Below are 22,519 nucleotides of genomic sequence, written 5' to 3'. Positions count from 1 at the left end.
CACAAGTACTGCCAGATATATACATTTTATCGAAATTATATAGATATTTTATTATACAAATAATTTGTGATTTATTTGATAAAAAGAAGATAAAGTATTTAAATATTTGTATAACAATTTTATTCTTATCAAATGTTCATAAAAACGCATCACCACTGACACATGCATACATATATACTCACGCATATATAATATATAAAACAATATTCACGTCTTATATACAGTTTACAAAAAGATTCTGTGCTAAAACTATTTATTTAAAGTAATAAGGCACGCATGCCTAGTGCGAATATAATATGCAATGCTTTTACAAGCAGAATATATAATTTAAAACTGATTCCAAATATCATATATTAAAGTATATTTAATATAGGAGTTATTTGTTCGTATAGCTGCAGTTCGAGTATAATATAAAAAATAACTATTAAAAAGAATGTTTATATATCACTATAAAACATAGTATTACGTTTTGCTTTCATAATTGGCACATATTTCTAATGGGATACAAAATATCATCTCATTTCTTTCTTAAAGAAATATCTCATAATTTAAAATTTCCTTTGAGCTCCTCTGTAATACTGTGTTTAAATAATAAGATTTGTTCCTCGTGATATTTTTTGTCTATCAGGCATTGATGACTTGGAAAAGATATTCATCTTATTATGTAAGTCTTTAATGCATTCTGGCAGTTCTACTTCAAACAATGATCGTTTGAACAGTCTCTTAGCCTCTAATAGCTGCTCGTCATTCACTATTCTGTCATCCAAGTGCATCAAGTGTGGAAACCAAGATAGCACAAATAACCTTTTTAAAAAGTTTAACGTTACAGTTTATATTTACACGAAATATATTAAATGGATAAGAATAAAACTTAAAAAAATTACAAAATTAAAGAAATATTTCTATTAACATACCTGTATTGAAGATATTCAAAGAAACTTCCACCGTTAAGATAACTAGGTGCCGCCTCATTTCCCATGAGAGATAAATATTTAAGATTTGGTATACTCTTATGAAGGTTCTTAATAAAGGGATACAAATTTTGAATAAAGTTATGATTCAACCACAGAAGCTCAAGATTTGGCATGTATGGGAATACAGTAGTATCATCTATTTTATTGTGATCCAAGTTGAGAGATTTCAAATTGTCAAACTCTGATAAAAACTGTAAATTCCTGAAATACCAAAGAACAATTCTATATTATTATGTAGCAAAAAACAAATCTTTTTTATATCTTTCTGCAAATTTTGTTACATGTCTTACTTATGGAGATATTCACTTACCTACTAAACACATTGTGACTGATATCTAAATGTTTTATAATTAAACCATAATCTTGTATGATGTTATAAGGCATGGTGAACAGATCTTCATACGCAAGTGATAAAGAATCGATTTGCTTCGCAGATGAATCATTTGAAGCTGATGATTGTCTACAATGTTTATCCACAAATACATATGTCCCTAGACAAGTCATGGCATATTCTTCCTCCTCTTTCGCTTTCAAGATATATTTTATCTCATTGCTAGTGCCTGGCCTATAACAACACATGTAAGAAATATAATGAAAAGTATAGAAAAGAAAAGAGCAAATAATTCATATATTAAATACAAATATTATATAATATTCCCTTTACGGAATTTATTTAAAATTACATCTTATTTAAATGTATTTGAATACGTTAAATCTCTATGCTTCGTAAATAATTTAAGTGTGTATTTCTAGCAAAGCCTTTTTGCAAACTGTACATAAGATATCTTATTTAATACTAAATTAATGCATGATATAGTCATACAAATTGTAGAGTCACAAAGTAATAATATGTGAAATCAAAATTATGTTTTTGTAACGTGAATAAATAGAATATGAAATTGAAAATTTTATTAACAAACATTACTGCATTAAAGGCATATATTATATAAATTGCGTATCGCTTAATATATAAGAAGTAAACATTTGAAAAGCAACATTTGAATATTATAATTCAAGAATACCACATAATTAACAATTAATTACACAAGAATTTATGTTATTGGACAGTACACAGATAATATAAATACACAAATATAAGCCATAAACAAGCATTCTACTTACATTATTCTTACTTTTACATCACTTTATGATAGGCTAATGGCTAATGTAATAAAAGGATCAACATATTTGATACTATTCCTATCTTCTAGCACTTATCAATGAGCCTCAACTAAGCATGTAAGATTGACGTTGGAGAATAGATGAATGTTCAAGCAGGAAAATTTCTTTTCATATAAAATAAATGTTATATTCATAATGAGACTTGTCACACAAGATATATAACTTTCATTGGAGATCGGTCCGGTCAGGTGAAGTGTTATCGCGTACTGAACAGGAAAATGATAAGATACGAGAGAGACAAATACATATTCTCGAGACCATCGTGAAAGTATTCGCGACGAGTGTAATAAATCGACGCGATTTAAGATTAGACTGATAGAGGTTATATAAAGCGCACGTGTTTGCGCTAGAGAACAAATGTCACGACGATGCAATATTTGAGAGGCTGAGGACAAATAAGAGACAAATGGCAAAAGTCATATTTTTGCTCAAAATAAGCATTGTTCTTTTAGAGAACAGGGCTCACTAATCCGCTCTAATTATTAAGACTTGAATATGAAATTTTTTTCAAGATGTCATTTAACTTGTTTTCATTCTCAGCATCTCTCATCTATTTAATAATTTTCACACAATGGACTTACGCTTTGTGTTATGCGCTCATCAAATCGAATTAACATTCGATCGTTCGCAGAATTTTCATTTATCTTGTTTTCGAATCTTCCCGGAATGGATAAAGAACCTTCTCCCACAATTCAGTTTATATAAATGAGATGGAGCCACCCACGCAAACGGTAGTGTGTAAAATTTGTACATGTGTATATAGACAATATAATGTGTGTATCTGTGTGTGTAGATATATAAAATTTGCAACTTAAATGTGCGGATATAATAAATAAATAAATGCACACATACACACATCTTTACTCACCGGTTAATGCTCTCTGACTGGTCCATTATTATTTATTATGATATACTTATATGTCAATTAACATATAACATGTGACACTATAATCCACTATTACACGTGTGTAGCTATTTCGACATTTATTGCACTAATGAGTTTAGCACTAATGGAATCTCTTTACCTCGGAATTGAAGATTAAGGTATATATTTTACTTCAAAATCACACCACTATTCTAATGGTACATGCGCAGAATGAAAATATCGTTGTACCGTGCTTTCTTTTACCATCTCTTCAGACAATAATGACTAAAGAATGATGCGACGTTTTTAAGTCGTTTCTAGACATCTTTTAGGGACGTGTATTGTCTGGGTCGTTTTCTCCTACACGCGATCATATGACAAACACATGTATTGGAAGAGTAAGGTAAAAGAAAGAAGAATTCTTGTTCATTCAAAAGGAGATAAATAAAAGATTATATTTCAAAATAAAAGGATTTCACTGTATAAAATTTGTTTAATGCAATTTGAATATTATAAGTCTTTGGATATGATACATAAATATTTAGATATATATCTAATTTGCAAAAGCGATTCTAGTCAATATTAATATAATATATAATCAAATGTAGAAGGATTTTTTAATAATTTTTGGAATATAGTCCTTTGATATTTAATATGAGAATTCTCGTTTTTTAAAAACAAAAATCGATTTTTTTTTATTTTTTATTATTACGACAATTCTTGAAGTTGTGATTATTAATGGCATAATGCGCGTGTATGAGTCTTATTATGTAATAATATATAAATAATCGGAAAAGAAATTTAATTTACTTACATAATTTATTTACAATTATTTACCATTGTCGTATTTTACCGGATTTTGCATCGGTACGTTGTCATAAAGTTGTAGCAGGCGTTTGTTCGAGCTTAAATAATTTAATACCACTATTAAGCTACTTTCCTATATATAATTAACACGCCATATTATTTGATTTGACTTTAATTTGGTATTAAATTTATTTGCATTGACTTGTAATGCATGTAATGATAGAAATTTCCTATTATATCTTTGAATACTTGATCTCGAGTAGAATTAATCAAGTAAATAGAGAACATAAGAGCATCCTAAATAGAGCCAGTTTCCATTGACAATGGCATGCAATAATTTATTTAACCATAATTTTTAGAGATGTATAGTTGTATAATAAGTTGTTTGCGCTTTTTATGATTTATTATGTTCCATTATAGTAATAATTTCATGGCGGTTATTGAGTTAATAACACACAAGTTACACAAATTTACCGTACATATGCTAGTACAGTGCATATAACTTGTTCTAAAAATACGATAGGATGAGGGTTGGAATTTACATTGAAAGAAAGAAAAGAGATATTTAATTTTAATTTTTATACAGTATATATATATATATTTCTTTATATTTTTTTCTCGTCGACATATTTTCTCTCACGTATAGGGACATGCTGTGATATTTATATAACATATTCTTATATGCATCTTTTAGGAACAGGAATAGTACATGTTTATTACAGCAAGTAAGCATGTAAATGCTTCTTTTAATACGAAACCATATACAATACATTACTACAGGCACAGATTAAGATACTTTGATTCTTATGTTTAGAATATGCATAAATTATCATTTGCAAAAAAGAGAATTTACAAATATCCAATTATTGGACAGAAAATATAAAATATAAAAAATTGACGAAGTCATATTAATTTTTGCTGAAGAAAAGTCGCAAGTTTTTGACAAAAATTGCATTGACATATCAGATAAGCTGTAGACATAATTTTTTTAACGTGATAATATATGGATCGAAAATTATATAATAGAAATTTATCGATAATTATCGCATTATTACATATAATGTCTAATTGACAAACAAAAGTGAAAATATTTTGCAATTACAAACGGATGTTTGCATGCTGTTGAGCATTTCATTAAAATTCAACATGTCACTTAATCCGTGCCTGAACGTTTTCAATTGACAGCGAGTGTTTCATTACATTCGTATTTCTCTTTTGTTTATAGCCGCGTCGTATATTCATATTCGTTTGATCGTTATGTGACTTATGGCGGACGAACGAGAAAATTCAAGGATTATTATCTCAGTACATTTACTTTCTAACAAGTACGGAAAATATTCGTTATGATTTATTATTATTTACACACTCGATAGATTAAACGTACTGCTGTTTCGATATATGTTATGTTTGTCTCTTTTTACGGGCAGTGATCGATAATTAAAGCGAATCTAAAGAATACAATTTCTCTATCGTTGTCAGCCCCATAATATAGAATTATCTGCTGATAGAAATTAATATTAAAATACGCAAATTACAATCCCATATTTTTTTCGCAAACAATTTGATTGCTCTTATTATACGACGCACATTCATTATTACAATAATCGTTAATTCCCAAAAGACACATCTATTAATTTCATAATACGTTTGACGCGAATGTATTCTTAATTATACAATAATATACAATGACACAAAACAATGATATCGGCTACGCACAACGGAAGTTTAATCACAAATTTGTAACAGAACATGTCAACAATTAACGGTGAAGTATCAACACGGTACCAGTTAATCGCTAGTTGATTGAACTGACCATCCGTGTAAAATTCAATTCTCATTTAACGTACAGATGTACGCGATTTGATTCACGATACGAACGCAACACAATAACAATCCCATCATTGCATGGAGAGCAGACAATCGAATAGCGTGCGTTTATCAATCTCCTTTACATTTTTTCCGGACAGTTCCCTTTTTCTTTTTTTTTTTTTTCGTATACGCATAGCTTTTCGTAGTACAATTCAATCCCCCTTTTCAACAATGCGAAAATATTCCGGATGTACCGAAACAAAACGATTCAAATTTTAAAACAAAAAAAAAGAAGGCTACATAAAAGTACAAGACAAAATTAAAGGGCGGTAATGTAAAGCGAATGAAAGCCGTAGTGCTTTGGAAAAAAACATACCACGATTGCCAGAGGTACGCGTGTTTGGTACGGGTACCGTTTGTTTTCAGTTCTCCAAATATCTTTTCGCAAACCGGAGAGAAACCTCGCTTTTTTCTCTGGCGCCAAATGCCAATCAATTTCGGCGAATTGTACAACCGGATGTCTTTTATAATTAGTACGCATTCAAAACGAGATCGCCGTAACAAGAGAGACTTTAACGAATTTACTTGACGAAATTATGCAACGAAAAACGCACTTCTAAATTATCGCCGGCCGCGTCTCTATTCGCGTATCGAAACAGCGTAACCATTTTTATAATTCGCATGGGCGTTTATTTACACGTTATACGACGTAATTAGCTCTTCGGCGGTGATGGATCGATATGCGCCGTAAAGATAATAAAGATACTTAATTCTAGCACGTACTCACTATGAAATATTTAGCGTAGGAAAGTTTGCAGTCGAAGAAATTAATACATCTTGTTTGATTTTTCGAATTATTTCGGCCGTGTAGAATGTCAGAAATGGAAAACGACAAGTTTGAAATTGATAGTTTGGGAAATCGTTGCAAATGCCGTTTAAAGGGACAACGTGTTATGTAGAGTAACGGAAGGAAAAGCTGCAAACTAGATTTAATCGATGCCGTTAACTCTGTGTTTTATTGAGTATCAATTGATCGCGCATATAATAAAAATTTGGTAACGAGATAAATAAAACTGGAAATATAATTTTCGCGTGAAATTTCGTTCAATTTGGCAAAGTTATTTTAGAATAGTAACTGAGATTTAAACGCGCCGTAACTATACGGAGAGTGGTGATAAAGAGCAGGAAGATAATATAAAGTTCTCCTCTCTCTCGCGATCTCGTTTAATTATAATTATATTATTTCAATATGAGAGGTTACACGGGAGAGCAATAAACGAAATAGAATTTTGACTAGTAGATTACACAGAGTCTTGCGCCTATCTTTTTAGCAATTCATACATTCACATAAAATAACCTGCTGTAAAATATATATATATGCGCGTTTTTTCAATTACACGGGGTAGCGGAGTTAGAAAGAAGTCTTTCCGAATATAAAGTTTCCAGGTACGTTCGGGTCGTCGGAGCAGAAATATTGCTTCCATAGATCGGCGAATTTTTCGCGAGTCACTTCTTTACCCTGCGAGGAAGTAAACAGTTTTGTAAGGCTCGATACCGCGTTACACTATGCTCTTCTTTTTATTTTCTTTTCTTTTCCGCTTGATTGATACTCACCACCCCCAGTTTCTTGAACGCCTCACGTGCCTCGGCCTCGTCAACGCCGTGACTGCTGCACACCTTGCTGAATTCGGTCTCGTCGATCGATCCGTCACCTGACGATATAGGATAGATCGGATTCAAGTTTGTGAGACTACCGTTTTATATAGCTTCTATATATTACAAGGGACTAAAGGTAAAAATCGCTGAGAGATTTTTTGTATACAAAGGCGGGAGGCGAGGTATATTATTAGGAATTTTTATGAATGAATGAGGGATAATGAGTGAAAGGGATATTTATTATTAGATTTTTTAACCTTCGCATTCCCGTTCATTTTTAACCCGATTAGTTTACCAATTTTATAGAATTTCAAAAATATATGCTGTAATTAAAATAACAAGACGAAAATAAAAGCATGTAACTTTAAGATACTTAAAAATATTTAAGTCATATATATACTGATAAAAAATATGTGTCAATATAAAAAAATTATCTACAAGGTATTTATTTTTATGTGCGTTGAAAAAATATTTATAAATAAGTATAAATTGTATATTTTATAAACATTATTCATTGAGAAGGTAAAGTGAAACGAGGTTTACAAAACAGAGCAATCTCAGAGAGAGGGTGATGCATTTACTAACTAAGTATTTACTGTAATTCGCGAAACTATATGAGAGGGCAGAATTAATGATACATACTTCCTCCCCAGTCACTTTCTGCTCGAGTAATTATGCTTACATTAGCATTTCTGGAATCTCCACGCGAATGCGTAATGAATTACGGTTGCGCGTAACAGGCACGTGAATATAAACATGTTTATCGAGGGAACGAGTTCGCCGAGACTTACCGGATGAATCCTCGAGATCGAACATGAAATTCATGTATGTTTGTTGCCATTCGAGTGCGTGCGCAGGATCTTTCGCATACTCTTCCCACATCGAATACCATTCGTCTCGACTGATCTGTAAAATGCACGACGGTTAATATCGTGCGTACGCACATACATACACACACATATTCGTTTTTGATCAGCAAGCTATATCTGCGTTTCTCGTATGTCGTTTTAAATTTTAATCATATGTCGTGAAATATCGCGGAATATTCCTTTAGGTTGCGGAGCGAAAAGCAAATACACAAGCAAACACAGCTAAGAGACTGTTTCAAGAATTATGAACGCAAAAACACTTTAAAAATCGATAAATGCAGGCAGAAAGTAGAACGGAAATATACTAAAAATTCAGAAAGCTATTTTAGAGAAGAAAAAAGAAACGTATCAAAATCCATCAGAGAAATCATAATTTGATTTTATAGTTAAAATAGTTAGGAATAATTTAAATGTTATACCTGTCCATCCTGATCCGCATCGGCTCGTTGTTGCAGTCCTTCCCAGACTTTAGTCAAAGTGTTCTTAATATGTTGCGATGTGGCATCGTCCGGCTTCCAATGCTTGGAATTGCAGATTCGCTATAATACGAAATGAATGCGAGTCAGTTAAAATTCTTGAATATTCTTGATTTATGAGCGTGATTGAAAATAGCAAATAAAAATAATCAGTTATTAATTAAATAATCAAATCTCTCAAATTTAAGAAGCTATGTGAATTAGATTTTTTTTCTAAGATTTATAAAATAAATATATCTATTTATACGTCTACTTTAAATAAAAAGAAATATAATAGCGATAGCGAAAAAGTAATTCAATTAATCTATACATGTAGTACGCTTACTTGGACGGCGAGATCAAAATCCTTCATGTCGATGGTACCACTTTCATTAACATCTGGGAAAGAAATGACAGTAGGCCATTGTTATCTGATATTTTGATACGTTTTTTTACTTAAATATATGATTTGTTTTAAAATTCAATTATATCCAACATATATAAAATTTTGTTCATTGAATTTTGTTGCGCGACTATTTGTTATTTCGGATAAAATGTAACCGCCTCAGCTGTCGCTAACATTTCCGAAGAGCAACGTACATTTTCTCGCTTAGAGGACAAGATAAACGATCATGCCACTCGATTTTGGCCTCGCTTGGCTATGATCGGATATCGTTAGTTTTCTGAAGATGACCCACTTTCATCACGGGTTTATTCGTTTTCGCGTGGTTTCCGCTCGGCTTGTCGTTTATTAATCCCGTTTTGTTGTAGAAAAGGGAAAGATAACCACCATTTCACCCTTTCCTGGCTTCCATAGCCGGAATCCTGTTAAGAGCCGATTACGATTCAACGAGGCAGAATTTATTGTCTCCCCGGCATCCGGCGTCGAAACGGTTGACAAACCGAGGGCACGATGAAATAATTAATATCAACGTCCGGATATACAACCGGTTACCTTTAATAGCATAACTTGTTGCAAAAACTCTAAACCCGTGGACAGATTAAAAATCGATGAAACGGATTCTCGTTTATAAGTACGTTTAGTAGCAACATGACGCAAATAATAGAAAACGCATTCACTTTTTCGCGCGAACGAATGCTTCGAAATCTCGCGACGTTATCACGTAAAAAGAGAGAACGGCGAATTATTAAATAGAATTATCATTCTTGATGATATTATGAATATCGCTCTTGGATAATATCACAAATTGTCAAATAACGTTGTATAATATTAATAGTACAAATAAAATGAAAAAATGATGGGATCGCCCAAACTATCACACAGAGAAATGGAACAATCGTTCACGTACATACGCGTGTGTATCGCGACATACTTCTCTCTCCCTCATTTCGCACTTAGGTCACGGTAAAATAATCAGTCCCACAGAAGCGTCCGTAGGATATGTTTAGCGGCCAATCGCCAAGCGGTCAAAGAGGAGAAGAAAACGAGGGATTAATGAGGGCTACCAGGCGTGTGCACGCTTGTGACCTCCACACGTAGATCTACGCGCGTCCATGGCGGTTCTGCTTTATACCCGTTGCACATTACGGTGCATTTTTACATTATGTGTCATCGTAAAAACACGTACATGCATTGCAACGCGTCTACGAGGCACGGCCGTTTCATCCATTAGGCCCTGTAAAGATGCATGAAGCTTTTTCGCGAGCGTTTCGAGGAATACTAAAAATCTCTGAGGTCTGAAAGAGGTATAATAATTTCAAAACCGCAAAAAAAAATGGAAGATCAAAATTAATAAAAATTTAGTAAAATTTATAGCTAGTAAGCGACGAATTTATTACGAAAAATGCTTGATTCGAAATCAAGCATTTATTCCGCAAAAAACTACGATGTGAAAACGTATATAATCTCGTATAACTTTTTCTCAACATTACCTTCCGCATATGACATTATTTCCAATTCAAAGTATAACGCAAACAAAAATCAGTTCCATTCGGCGGTCAAACAAGTTTTCACAATTTTATCTCGTAAAATAAATGGAAATTTTATTTAACGCGCGAGGCATGATTCCATATTTTATTACATCTGATATGACGCGATACGCGAAATGGGGGGTTCCCTGAAAGATAGAGAGAAAGGAAAAAAAAAATGGCGCTATGAGAGTCTTAAAACGACTCCGATGGAAGTTACTCATTCACGCACACGCTCGGAGAATTAGAACACGTACACACATCATACGCGGCGTAGCGACCCCTTAGCTGGACCCGGCGGCGTGTCCATTGTTTATCTTCTCCATAGTTCGTACCATAAATAGATATACACACATAGCCTGCCTCGCTGTTGCCCGAATGGGACGACACATAGGTACCACACGGAGACCGCAAAACGCTCGCGTGCACAACCCCGATTCCGTTTTCATCCGCCCCGAAAAGAGCCGCGCGAGAGAGGCCACGAAAGCAACCCCCCGGGCGAACTCCGTATTTCATTCGTGTCGAAACGGCTTGCGCAGCTTTTCGCGAAGGGCGCGACAGAAGGAGAGAGAGAGAGATAGGGTGAGTGAAATAGGGCCGTTAGGAGAGAATCAAGACAACCCCGGACGAGAATACGGAGTAGTGGATGGCGAAAACGCCATCAGGGAAGAAGCGACACCTCATTCGTTACGTTAGCGCTCGATGAGGATTTGTTTCGCCGAGATGTACACAACGGCGGGCGATGAGAAAGAGAGGACGAGAAAGGGAGAGATTTTCGTTCAACGAGCGCTGCGGGGGCGGTAAATGTTATCTCGAAATATCGGGGAAAACTGTTCGCTCGTTGTCGAGCGCATTTGGCCAGTAACATGGACTAAACCGTATAAGCAGAGAAAAATCGTGGCTAAAGTGCCACAAGTTGGAACAAGAGACTGGTGAAACTAAATTAACGCAATAGATCTATCAGGGATTTGTACAATTATTGTTCTACTATTTGAGTAATATATCGGCAAGTTAATATATAAGCTATTTATTATGATTCACATAGAATAAACAAAAAAAACTTTTTATAATGACGTGGAGGGAAATAAATTACACAAGCAAAGTGCAACGATCATTTTCTTCGTCGCGAATAAACAAAATAATTTAGATTGTGTACGAATGAATTTTTGTGTATTCTATCATTACGCGAAATATAAACAATCGCGAGAATGAGGTAAGTGAGATCCCTGACAAGTGAATGGCATAAAATCGGGTTTGAAAAGCTAAAAATATCACCCTCCTAGTATACGGTTGACACCGCTTTTTGTCGTCATTTTTATTTGCCGTTATTTAATATCCAGCGATTGATAGCTTCTCGTTATAAATATTAAGGAAAATTTAATTTAACTTTAATAAAATTAATATAATATTTAGCTAAATAATGACGATTTTATTTACGCTAATTCATCGTTAATAAGAGAATGCCATTGTTAACTTGAACTAATATCTTTCTATTGATATAAAGAATTTTAATTGTTTGTGATGATGTACTTACCGAAAAAAGCGTTGAAGACGAAGAGTAATTTTTTCTTGCGGAACTCCGACAACGGCATCTTTGAACCCTGCGAAGTTAAGTGGAGAGAAAGGAGCGTTAGATGTGTACGTAGTGTTAATATTCGTTCGCGATCGAGTGACGATCAGGGTCGATTGTCTCGAGCGACCGACCCTTCTTTTTTCCCGAGAGTAAAAAGTAATCGTTGCTCGCTTATATGTATATCGGGCCACTTTGTATGTCGGCCCGATATTCGCGAGGTCATTATGAAAATGAACACGAAGACGATTCAATGCGATTTACAATTTCTTAAAATATTAAATATGTACCTCGTTCGTTGGAAATTCGATCGATAATATTTTTTAGACAATCCGTTATTGCATGGAACATATATTTTTCATCTTTATATATATAATTACATTTAATATCACATTTAATTCCGAAATATTTGCAAATAATTTATATATATATATATATAATTTGCAAATATTTTATTCCAAACTATATGACAATTGAATTGCATAGGCAAACGGTATTAAGATTGGACCACAACATTCACCGACAAGTCATATAACTTGTGAAAAAATACTGACTTCTATTGTTATTCCAATAAACGAGGCACTGTAATTAATAATTAATATAATAACACGAAATCTCGTTTACAGAACGGTTTGTTGTAAAAACGCGTGAGACATTCATAGAATTAATTATACGAATTAATTACAACCGGTTTCCCATAATCATGCTTACGATTAAAATTGCGAAGGACGATTAATAAGTTTCAGAGAGCTCTTTTTCCCGCGCAGTTCTCTTCTAACGACTGGTAATGTTTCCCAGCAGCCTCAGTCTTTATATAATAATCTCTCGAATTCACAAGAAAACCTTTTTCAATAGCGATAAGTCGCCCGATTCCAACACCTACTGACGCACGTTTCATCAAATAATTTTTTTACGTCACTACACCGATTATTCAAGTTATCTAACAATCGCGAGTACACAAGCGTATCATGATGTCTAAGCGATGCGTTGCTTCGCGCAAAGTTCCTTCTTCTTTTATTTTTGGATTGGTCTATATAAAGGCAGTCGATAATTGTCGATTATGTCGCGATAAACGACCCCGATTTTCTTTTAAAGGAGATGCGTCCCTCTAACGAGCCTATCGTAATCTAATCAGAATCTAATAACGCGCCATTAGTTCGAGTTGACACAATAATTCTACTAGTTCTGGTTACTAAAAATATTTATACAAGATTATATCTAATTTATAATGTATAATCATATCTCTAATTATGATATTTAATCTATATCAATTATCTTAATCTAAAGATCAAGCGAAGATCTTTAAAAGCGAAATTGGCGTTAATAATGAAGTAATTGTCGGCGAAATAATGTATTCTAAAGTGCAATCAGCAATGATTGAAATGAATGATGAATATAAAGTGAATTCGTATAGGTACCCAGTCAAGTAATAAATGGATATTTATTAAACTAATGACATACATTTGACATCAATAACATTTCCGTGCTATTTGTTATCATTGATGCTATATATTAATTTTATATTAACAATAAATCATTCACTATATAATTCATTTCAAATAATCTGTAAAATGATTAATTACTATCGCAAATTATGCATGATGTATTTCAAAATGATTTATATTTTTCTTCTCAATAATGTACGTAATTATACTATAATGTCAACATAATAAAATAATCAGTCAAATATTTATTTAATGTATTAAAATACGAATACTTTAACATATTTATGTTAGCTTCCGCAAAATTATGCCGCATTTTATCTGAGTTTTCGTAAAGATAGCAGAAACGGACATTCCAAGTCGCGAAAGCAATTTTATTCAACGCGGCCAGACAAAATTTGTCTGTCGTTTTTAAGTATCTTCTTGAATAATGGAATCCTTAAAATCTCATTTACTGTCGCCAACGTCTCGAGCAACGCGTTAATACAAGAAACTTGCCTGTAAAAAACGATTCCAAATAGTTTCGATGCAACGCCGCCACGGTAATTAATGCAAATTAAATTCCTGTTAAAATACAGAGGATTATGAGAATCGTTATAAAAGAAAATATCTAATTAAACTTTCGCTAAGAAAAGATCGACTTGAAATTAGTGAAAGATCTATATATAAGGAAGGGTGTGTGTGTGTGCGAGATTATCTTGAAATCTCTTGTATATTTCCTCAAGTAATCATGATCGTGTAGCAAGATTCGATAATCATCGAGATATATCATCATAAAATAATTAACTCCGTGTTTTAAAATCAGCAATGTTATTCGCATCAAGGTCAATTTTGACGTCAATTTATTTACGGAATCGCCAGCGTGTACATTTATCTTATGATCGGGCTCTTGGTTAATGACACTGACGCAGCACAAGTGACTACGGAGCATCGACGCTCCGTATCTATTGCTCGCGGCTTAATAGTTAATTCTAGTAGTTAATTAAATCAACAATTCGATGCGAGAGTTTCCCGTGTAACAATATGCGCTCGCGCGAAGCAGGTACGCAGTAATTGTGTGCGTTCATTATCGGATAATTAAAATTCGATAGAATATTTACGGAATCTACATGAGCGCGCTCGACTTTACCACTCCTACACCACACATATATACATATACAGCGTAATTTAATTAAAATCGGTCGGCGACTTTCATCGAAATTTTTGGTTTTAATTCTGAATTTTGCAATGTGCTCGATTTGCGATGCGATTTATCAATCGACGTTATATCGATGATGCTGCATCGTTCATAAGATCCCTTATAGTTGTTGTGAATCATATACTAGCGTACGAAGATTCCAATGATGTCATGGTGCAAAGACTATTGTGTCGCATAGGCATACGCTTGCACGATGGAGACGAAAATGCTATCGCTATCACTGCACTGCCGTTATCTACGTGCGTCAACACGCCAATATCAATTATGTGGATAGCGTATAATAATACGTTATATAATCTAATCACAAGAGAGAGATTATTGTACTTTTTAGTCGTGCAGAGAAAAAGATAGCATTATTTATTTAATAGCTTTTTTATTTATTTATATAATCGAAGAAATATGAAAGATAGAGTAAATTGATATTTAAAAATTTTTTCAATATATAATTCTTTGTATGTATATTAAAAAAATATCATAATTGCTTACCACAACACAAAAAATCGGAAAATCTTTGACACGTAGCTTTACCATCAATAAAAACGTTTAAACTTGAAAAATTATGTATTAAAAATGCGGGACTTTAATGAAGTTTATTCACTTATCATTTCGTGAAATCTCAGAAAACGTGTAAGGCAAATCGTTGAAGTACTGCACTTCGTAAAATCATGGCCATGTATCTGCCATTTGTCTGATGCACCTTCCGAGATCGAGAAAGGCTTTTCCTTCTTTTTTTTTTCTTTCCGGAAAAAGCGCTATTAATCCTTCCAAAGTCTTTTAAAAAAACACATATAATTTATGATGCATTTTATTTAATCTATTGAGAGATTCGAATTAAATGCTTTAATCTCGAAGAAAATTTGCCTGCGATTGAAATTTTATCTAGTTCACAGGGATAATTGCAGGAGCAGATTACTTATTCTTATGGTATCGCGTGACACGCAATTTTCTCTGTTTATGACCATGCTTCGCTCATCTTTCGCTAATCTTCATCGGTCTTCTGTTTGAAGTCTATAATAAAGAATCGTGCGCTCCTTTTCAAACTTTTCATGAAATGTTGACTTACTCGCTCGGCACTTTCAACTTGATAATATTTCGACGGAACATTTCCACGCGGAAAAGTAGTTAGGTCTTTTTCTCAAGCCTCGTCGTCACGCTTAAGGCGAACCCGACGTAAAATACGTACGTAAAATACAAGCAGAAAAATACGAGCTCGCCGTTTCTAAATAATTTCGCGCGTTTGTTACATGCAATCTGTGCGTTTCATGAAGAAAATTACTGAAACAAAATTGATTAGATAAAATGATAAAATATCCTGTGTGCGCTTTTTATGCACTATTATTTATCTCAATAAATAAATGATTGCTGAAAATGTGTGTTTAAGGATTTAATACAGAAAGCAAATAATTTTAAACATTCAAAATTTAATGGAAACTATATAATTTTAATTTGTTATTTATATATCATAAATTTAATATTCCTTTGTTAAATATCAATCTTGCATAAATAGTTATGCTCTTCTATCTTATTTCTTTTTAATACTTTTAAGGGAATTCAAGAATATTTTGCAACAATTCAAATCTACATTTTCTTTCATCGTTCATACATTTTCCTCTTCCAATTCTATCTAGAATTGAATCTATTAAAGTTACCGCCGTGCCATTTGTATATTGTTAATATAGAATTTGTCTGAGATTCCAAGGTTTCTTTGTTACTGAGACACTGTCCCTCATTTTCCTGCAATGTTAGACATACTTTGAGATATTATAATTCGTTTAAAATCATATTAATTCTGTTGCTAAATAAAATCTAATACCTAAATAACACGTATGCAACCGTTTCCTCTCGTCATGGATCTTTTCGCGAGAAGTACGCAAATATTCAATCTCTCCAATGTTGTCGTCTGGATTACACGGTAAATGCGAGATATGTACGCTGCGTCAGCGAGAAAAAAATATTCGTAAAAGCCACCGCCCGATTTCGTCTCGCGCGGATTCGTTTCGCAAATTTCTGGAAGGTAAACACGTGAGACGAAGCGAAATTGTAATAGGATATCAAGCCGTTGACGAATTTGCACATCTAAAATACTTTTCCAGAGGTTTCTCTAAAAACAGCACACTCAAGGGAAACAATTGGTATCGTAAATCTTATAATACATAAAACGCGTATAAAATGCATATTTTATGTGACATTCATTAAGAATGACGTCATTTGTTTCGCGACACGAAGCATATTGGAGATTTTATTCGCGATTGTTATTCTTTTAATATTTAAAACAATTTTGCGCGTTACAAATTTTGAAGAATACAATTGTTAGTAGCGCGCGAGGAACTGAAGGTATTTACGCAACAATGATGAGGCACGAGTAGTTCTCCATTGATTTGTAAAGTGGCATCGCATAACGCGTGGCCTACTTGTATCGCGGGCAGCTTTTAATGTTTAATTAAATCACGCTCTATGTATCAAGCAACGTACATCATTCATGTCATTCTCATATCGTGATAACAGATGCGCTTATAGCTGTTTGTTTAGTCCTAACATAACTGCCGCGTTAAGTGCGGGATTATCGTAAAAAATTCGTGCGTAATATTTTTCCGAAAATTCCTTTCGTAAAATTGATTCTGTACTTAGTAATAATAGTTTTCGATTGCGTTAAAGTACGATTTAATTAGACGTTAAATTAAACGAAAGTTTGTAATCTTATCGGAGAAAAAAAAATGCCCGCGTCGCGCATCAGCTTTGCTAAATGTTGCTGCGCAGCCAAGAACAATTGATGAAAATTCAATATTTATGAACGAGAGCCAATACGCGGGAGACAACTAAATTTAGGCAGGTGCGTGTGCCTTAGCGTGAAAATATTCCCCCCTTCCCCTAATTCGACATGCATCGATAATATCACGCGCAACGTGCAACGAAATCAAAATTACTTGTTAATTATTCAACCGCGCCGGTCCTGTTTCGATGTATCGATTGAACGCGCGTTTGAAACGCATTTTTTCAGGTAAAAATCGTGACATTTGCTCTTCATTTCGATAGAAACGCTAATAATTCGTATATGCGCCACTGAACGCAATTAATGAGGAAATTTTACGGCGGAATTCGATCGAAATCGGTGGCCGGTAACATTTTTATATACGTATTAGACAAAAAAAAAGCAAATATTAAAATAATAATCACGTCTGTTGTCTGGAATTTAACAATTAGAAACGAAATTTATTGCGTTTTATGAAAAGAGCTTTTTGAAAATTGGTTTAAAACGGTTAAATATCTTTGTCTCTTTTGTTTTTTTTTGATATTTTCAATGGCCAAATCACAACGATGATTTAATATTTATAGACTATTGTTCGATTCTTGATTATACTTGTATTCATGTTTTTAATATTTATAAAAATCCTCCCGCACGAACAAGAGAATATACATGCTATCAAATTTCATTAATTTTAACTCTTAAATTACATATACTTGCTGATATGAAATTGCTTTTAGCGTTGACCGATGCTTAAGCAAATATTAATTCTTTGCTGATGTAAAGAGAAACGAAGACATTTAATTTACAGTTAAAGCTGATTGTGTTGAACGTTAGGAAAACCGACGATTAAAGTGACATTTAGTGCAGTAATTGTCATTATTCAAATACAATCAAGAATTATTTTGATACTCATCATTGATTATCACGAATATGAAAAACTTATAATGTTGTTCGACTTTTTGATCCACGTTTTTTAACATTACTGGCAGAGAATTTTTTTGGTGTATAAATTTCTAGGAATAAAGAGTGTGTCGTTTCGTAAAACGTATTTGAAAAATTAGGTCGAGTTTTACATTGACACTTGGCGAGCGTTAAATTTCACAAATTCCTGCAATAACAGAGGGTTATTCACGGAATAAAAAAAAAAAAAAAAATTCCAACAAAGTTTCTGTTCTATTATAATACCGTGTTTTTAAAGATAATTATCGCGTTATATTGATTAATTACAAACGCACTCTTTACTGCGATATCTAATTAAACAAACGGAAAGAATAGAATATGTAAATTAAACATCGCTCTAGTTCGTGTCAATAAATGGGACGCATCCTTTTTTTTTTTGACTATTCAAACGCTCAGTTAGTTAACAAAAAAATGGAGATTCTAATAAAAAGATAATAAAAAATTTACGTCGGTATCACATGATATACTTTACAGTTTATGCGTCTCGATAGTATCGTAACTCTTGTAGAACAATTCGCAAATGGAGAATACGCAACAATCCCGATTAAACATGGCACAAAGGAGAACCCAGTTGTGAAACTTCTCTCTCCGCGTTTCTAACTCTCGTAACTTTAGATTGAAACGCACTATTATCCAAAATATGAATCAACATACCACACATTTTTATCACTAAACATTAATATTGTTTCAATGCTTTTTCACTAAATATTAAGATTTTTATGAGAGACGGAGATATTTTTATAACACGTAGTTCTTATTATACGACTAATAGAGGGTAATTTTTGAAACTTTACTTTCATATTACAAAGAAAAATGTTTGTTTTACGAGGATGAGTATGAATCCCAACTTTTTCATATTTCGTGGCAGATCCTCGCGATACTTCGACACGCGTGATAAAAGCAAATGGCTTAACTGCAGGAAAAACGTTATCAAACGTGATGCAGGTATATAAACTTTTTTAAAAGAATACAAAAGATCTCTTTTTTCTCTCAAAGTGAAATGTTTTGTAATAATGTGAAATTAAGTAAAAAATAAGGCGCGCAGATTAAAATGTCACAAGTTTAGATAGAAGAACCTTTGAGATGATAAGGACAATTGTACTTGCGACAGAAACATGAAACCCTTCCAACCTTTGCTGTTATAACTTGCGGTCGCTAGAGACCACAATGCTATGACGAGTTTAAAGTTTCAGGAACGCACATCACATGTAATAATAATATAAACCGTAATAACAACGCAAGCGCCACGTGAATAAAAATATATAACTCGCACAATTTAAATAAATCAATAAAAATTGCTTTTGTTTTACTCATACGGAATAAATAGAAAATAATTGGCATGAATAAATATATAAATGAGGAAACGATATTACAGATGTCACACAGATAAAATGCTGTTGCAATAAAGCTTCATAATCTTTTATAAACCTCACCAAAAGAATATTTTTTAGTGAAAATTACTGATTGGATATTGAAGCTACAAAATAACGTTTTATATTATCTCTTCCATGACCTTTACATCAAAATTTAACATTTATATTAGACACATTTTTATAAAAAGAAAAATAAATGTCTCTTTTCATATAACATAAAATTTATAAAAATATATTCACAAAAGGAAAATGCATGCAAATTTTTTTTTTAATGTAAATATATGTCATATGCAATAAAAATAACGCCGCAAAATATGAATATCCTCGTAAATTCTAATATCAATAACAATAGAAAAAATCATTCTCGCAAAAGCCTTCGCGTTTTTCATTTCGTGGAAAAATATTAGATCCATTATAGTCTCGTTGCGATGCTAATTGGTCTTAAATGGAGCAGCTGTACGCATCGAGCAGCGACGAATCATCTTCAAGTCGTACAAAGCCGGAAGTTTCATTTAAATCGACCCTCAACTGGGTTCGCGACTGTTGAATGAAATGCACGTGCACGTACATTCATGTAAGTAGCTTACTAAATTACACGCATCATAAATCGTTATCCATCTTTATGGCACCTTCGTTCCATTACGAGAGTTTACAAAGTGAAAATGAAGTTACTACATACTTTTTTAATTCAATTAATTTATTTTTAATTTCTATATCTTTATATATTTATTTCCTTTTTCAATTCTCAAAGAGATCTTGATGATCATTGACTTAGCTAATTTGTCACTAATTGAATAATTTCATTTTCGATTTCCTTAATAATATTTCATTTTCTTATTCTCTTTCTCTTTTTATCCAATTATCACGCCTCGTCAAATAAAAATGGAAATAAAAGATTGAAGTATACAGAAACGGAAGTATATTGAATCTAACGTACTCGAATATAAAAACTTTTAGAGAAAGACGGAAATTGATTTCGTACGCAAAACAAAGAATTAACTTAGAGTTAACTTTAAAGAGAAATCGAAAATTGTTTTAACTCCAGTATTCGCATTCCGATCAATTTTCCGTCAAGTATTGTGATTGGATGAAATCACGAATATCACTGAATTAATCAACTCACTTTGACAATCCGTTCAAAGAAGTCAGGAGAAAATTGAGGAATCTCGTACATATTTCATCTGATCAGAGCTCCATTCAATCTTCGTTCTTAGAGCTTTTAAAGAATCAGGCTAATAATTCGTATCGTTAAAACTGCATACATCCTTGCCGCAATGATATCATGATATCATAAAATATGTAGGACGTCCTTGTGACGAAGAAAGTCCACGCGACGAATAGCGATACGATAGGGTGGGATTTTAAATTAGGAATTTTACTCGTGTTTCCCCTGCGGTAAAAAAGAAATTAACTCCCCTTTAAACTGTCGGAGAGAGAAGATATCGCGTACGAAGTCGAGTCTCGATTGCATCTTATTTAATTATTTCGCCCGATTGCTTCGTCTCGCTTAAGGAAACACTCGATACACTTTCAATCTACTACACAGTAATCTAATTTCTCCGAGAAAGTTTGAAGAAACCGACAATCAAATTCGCATTTTGACATTTAATCAGAATGATCTCTCATATTTTCGCATAGATTTGCACGGTTAATATATTTGTAAATAAAAAGAAAAGAGAGAGAAAGAACTCGCACGCGATCTATTGAAATATAATGCATACAAAATCTTTTCCAGCGAGATGTTTTAATTCGTACGCTCAATTTATTCCGGTTTTTAATTAAAATTACATGTGTGGTTTGTGCGTGTGTGTGCGTATAGTAGGAGTTGCGTTAACCGACGTCAATTTGAACAAGAGCTGACGCTTGTTCGTGGTATTTTTTAATTTGACCTCGCTAAAATTTCCATGATGGGGCAGCTTATTTTGGTACTTGTATTGACGATGCGAGAAAACTTTCGAATCATTTGCGTGCATGCTGGCTTAAGTGTGCGTTTCAAAATGAAACAACAGAGTCAATAAAAATGCGCTCCGGCAAACTGCGTATCTTTAATTTAATGTACCTGATTAAACAAACTCAGCGGAATAAAGGGCATTCAGCGAACGGATAACGGTCGCGTATAATCGACGCCTGTCCCGACCGATATTAATCCCTTGCAGTTTATTCAGCGGCACGTTGAAAAATATATAATATTTCCCTCTGCGCGATGCAAATAAAATACACGGAAACATGTCCGCTGCTCGAGGCATCAGATATCGAATCGATGACAATTGTAATGTATATCTATCAGTAAAATTCATAAATTAATGATATATAATATATATCATTAATTTATATGCTTATACCCGACTCACTCTTCATGAATAAAATTACTTTATATTGAGAGAATTATATGAAATTATATTGAATTCTAAAACTACGCATCAAACATTTTATTTACGCTATTTTTATCGACGTAGGATTATCTACAGAAACACAGAAAATCAGTACATTAGGCTTTGATATAAATTACTAATTGTAAATCGATTAACCATCTTCCTTACTGCGTTATCTACCTATACTAATTTCTCAGTGAAACTGTTTACTTTGCTTATTAACCAAGTAATTATGACAAGCGTATTATGTTGGTCTTCCGCATGTCAGTGGGTAATACAATACATTTGCACGCCCAAATTCTGTTCCTTAAC

The 22,519-nt window shown here is 33.1% G+C and overlaps 3 protein-coding genes across 8 annotated transcripts in view; 1 reads left to right on the top strand and 2 right to left on the bottom strand.

Annotated features, from left to right (window-relative positions):
- LOC115236588 (basic phospholipase A2 KBf-VA-like) overlaps positions 1–22,519 on the top strand; it is an 81,000-nt gene that overhangs the window by 1,224 nt on the left and 57,257 nt on the right. The gene's annotated exons all lie outside the window — the stretch shown is intronic.
- LOC115236590 (leucine-rich melanocyte differentiation-associated protein-like) lies at positions 104–3,065 on the bottom strand. Of its 3 annotated transcripts, none has more exons than XM_029809130.1 (4): positions 3,025–3,065; positions 1,285–1,539; positions 915–1,175; positions 104–804 (listed from the first exon to the last, which is right to left on the bottom strand). In XM_029809130.1, exons 1-4 carry the CDS (start codon positions 3,048–3,050, stop codon positions 585–587), a joined length of 762 nt encoding a protein of 253 aa, XP_029664990.1. In that variant the 5' UTR covers positions 3,051–3,065; the 3' UTR covers positions 104–584. The 3 variants fall into 3 exon arrangements, with proteins under 3 accessions (XP_029664990.1, XP_029664992.1, XP_029664991.1); XM_029809132.1 differs by lacking the exon at positions 3,025–3,065 and adding an exon at positions 2,738–2,882; XM_029809131.1 differs by lacking the exon at positions 3,025–3,065 and adding an exon at positions 2,097–2,700.
- Positions 4,403–22,519, bottom strand: part of LOC115236591 (calexcitin-2) — a 30,556-nt gene continuing 12,439 nt past the window's right edge. Inside the window, exons 1-7 of one of the 2 annotated variants that reach the window (XM_029809134.1) lie at positions 12,828–13,078; positions 12,081–12,147; positions 8,964–9,016; positions 8,582–8,701; positions 8,085–8,199; positions 7,252–7,349; positions 4,403–7,156 (exon numbers count right to left, since the gene is read on the bottom strand). In XM_029809134.1, the coding sequence (XP_029664994.1) occupies positions 7,049–7,156; positions 7,252–7,349; positions 8,085–8,199; positions 8,582–8,701; positions 8,964–9,016; positions 12,081–12,138 (552 nt within the window). In that variant the 5' untranslated portion in view covers positions 12,139–12,147; positions 12,828–13,078 and the 3' untranslated portion in view covers positions 4,403–7,048. Of the gene's footprint in view, positions 7,157–7,251; positions 7,350–8,084; positions 8,200–8,581; positions 8,702–8,963; positions 9,017–12,080; positions 12,148–12,827; positions 13,079–22,519 lie in introns of those variants that run through there. The other variant, XM_029809133.1, reaches the window with a different exon arrangement.

The sequence above is a fragment of the Formica exsecta genome, unplaced genomic scaffold, assembly GCF_003651465.1.
Source record: "Formica exsecta isolate Colony F162 unplaced genomic scaffold, ASM365146v1 scaffold258, whole genome shotgun sequence".
NCBI classification, from domain to species: Eukaryota; Metazoa; Arthropoda; class Insecta; order Hymenoptera; family Formicidae; genus Formica; species Formica exsecta.
The sequence above is the reverse complement of the archived record's forward strand: the minus strand, read 5'-3'. Positions and strand labels throughout refer to the sequence as shown.

Excerpts from the sequence above, each read along its gene's own strand:
- LOC115236590 (XM_029809130.1), bottom strand. The coding sequence starts at position 3,050 with ATGGACCAGTCAGAGAGCATTAACCG. Across the intron at positions 1,540-3,024 it reads CAGTCAGAGAGCATTAACCG|GCCAGGCACTAGCAATGAGA; the intron begins GTGAGTAAAGAT and ends GTGTTGTTATAG. Across the intron at positions 1,176-1,284 it reads AGTCACAATGTGTTTAGTAG|GAATTTACAGTTTTTATCAG; the intron begins GTAAGTGAATAT and ends TTGGTATTTCAG.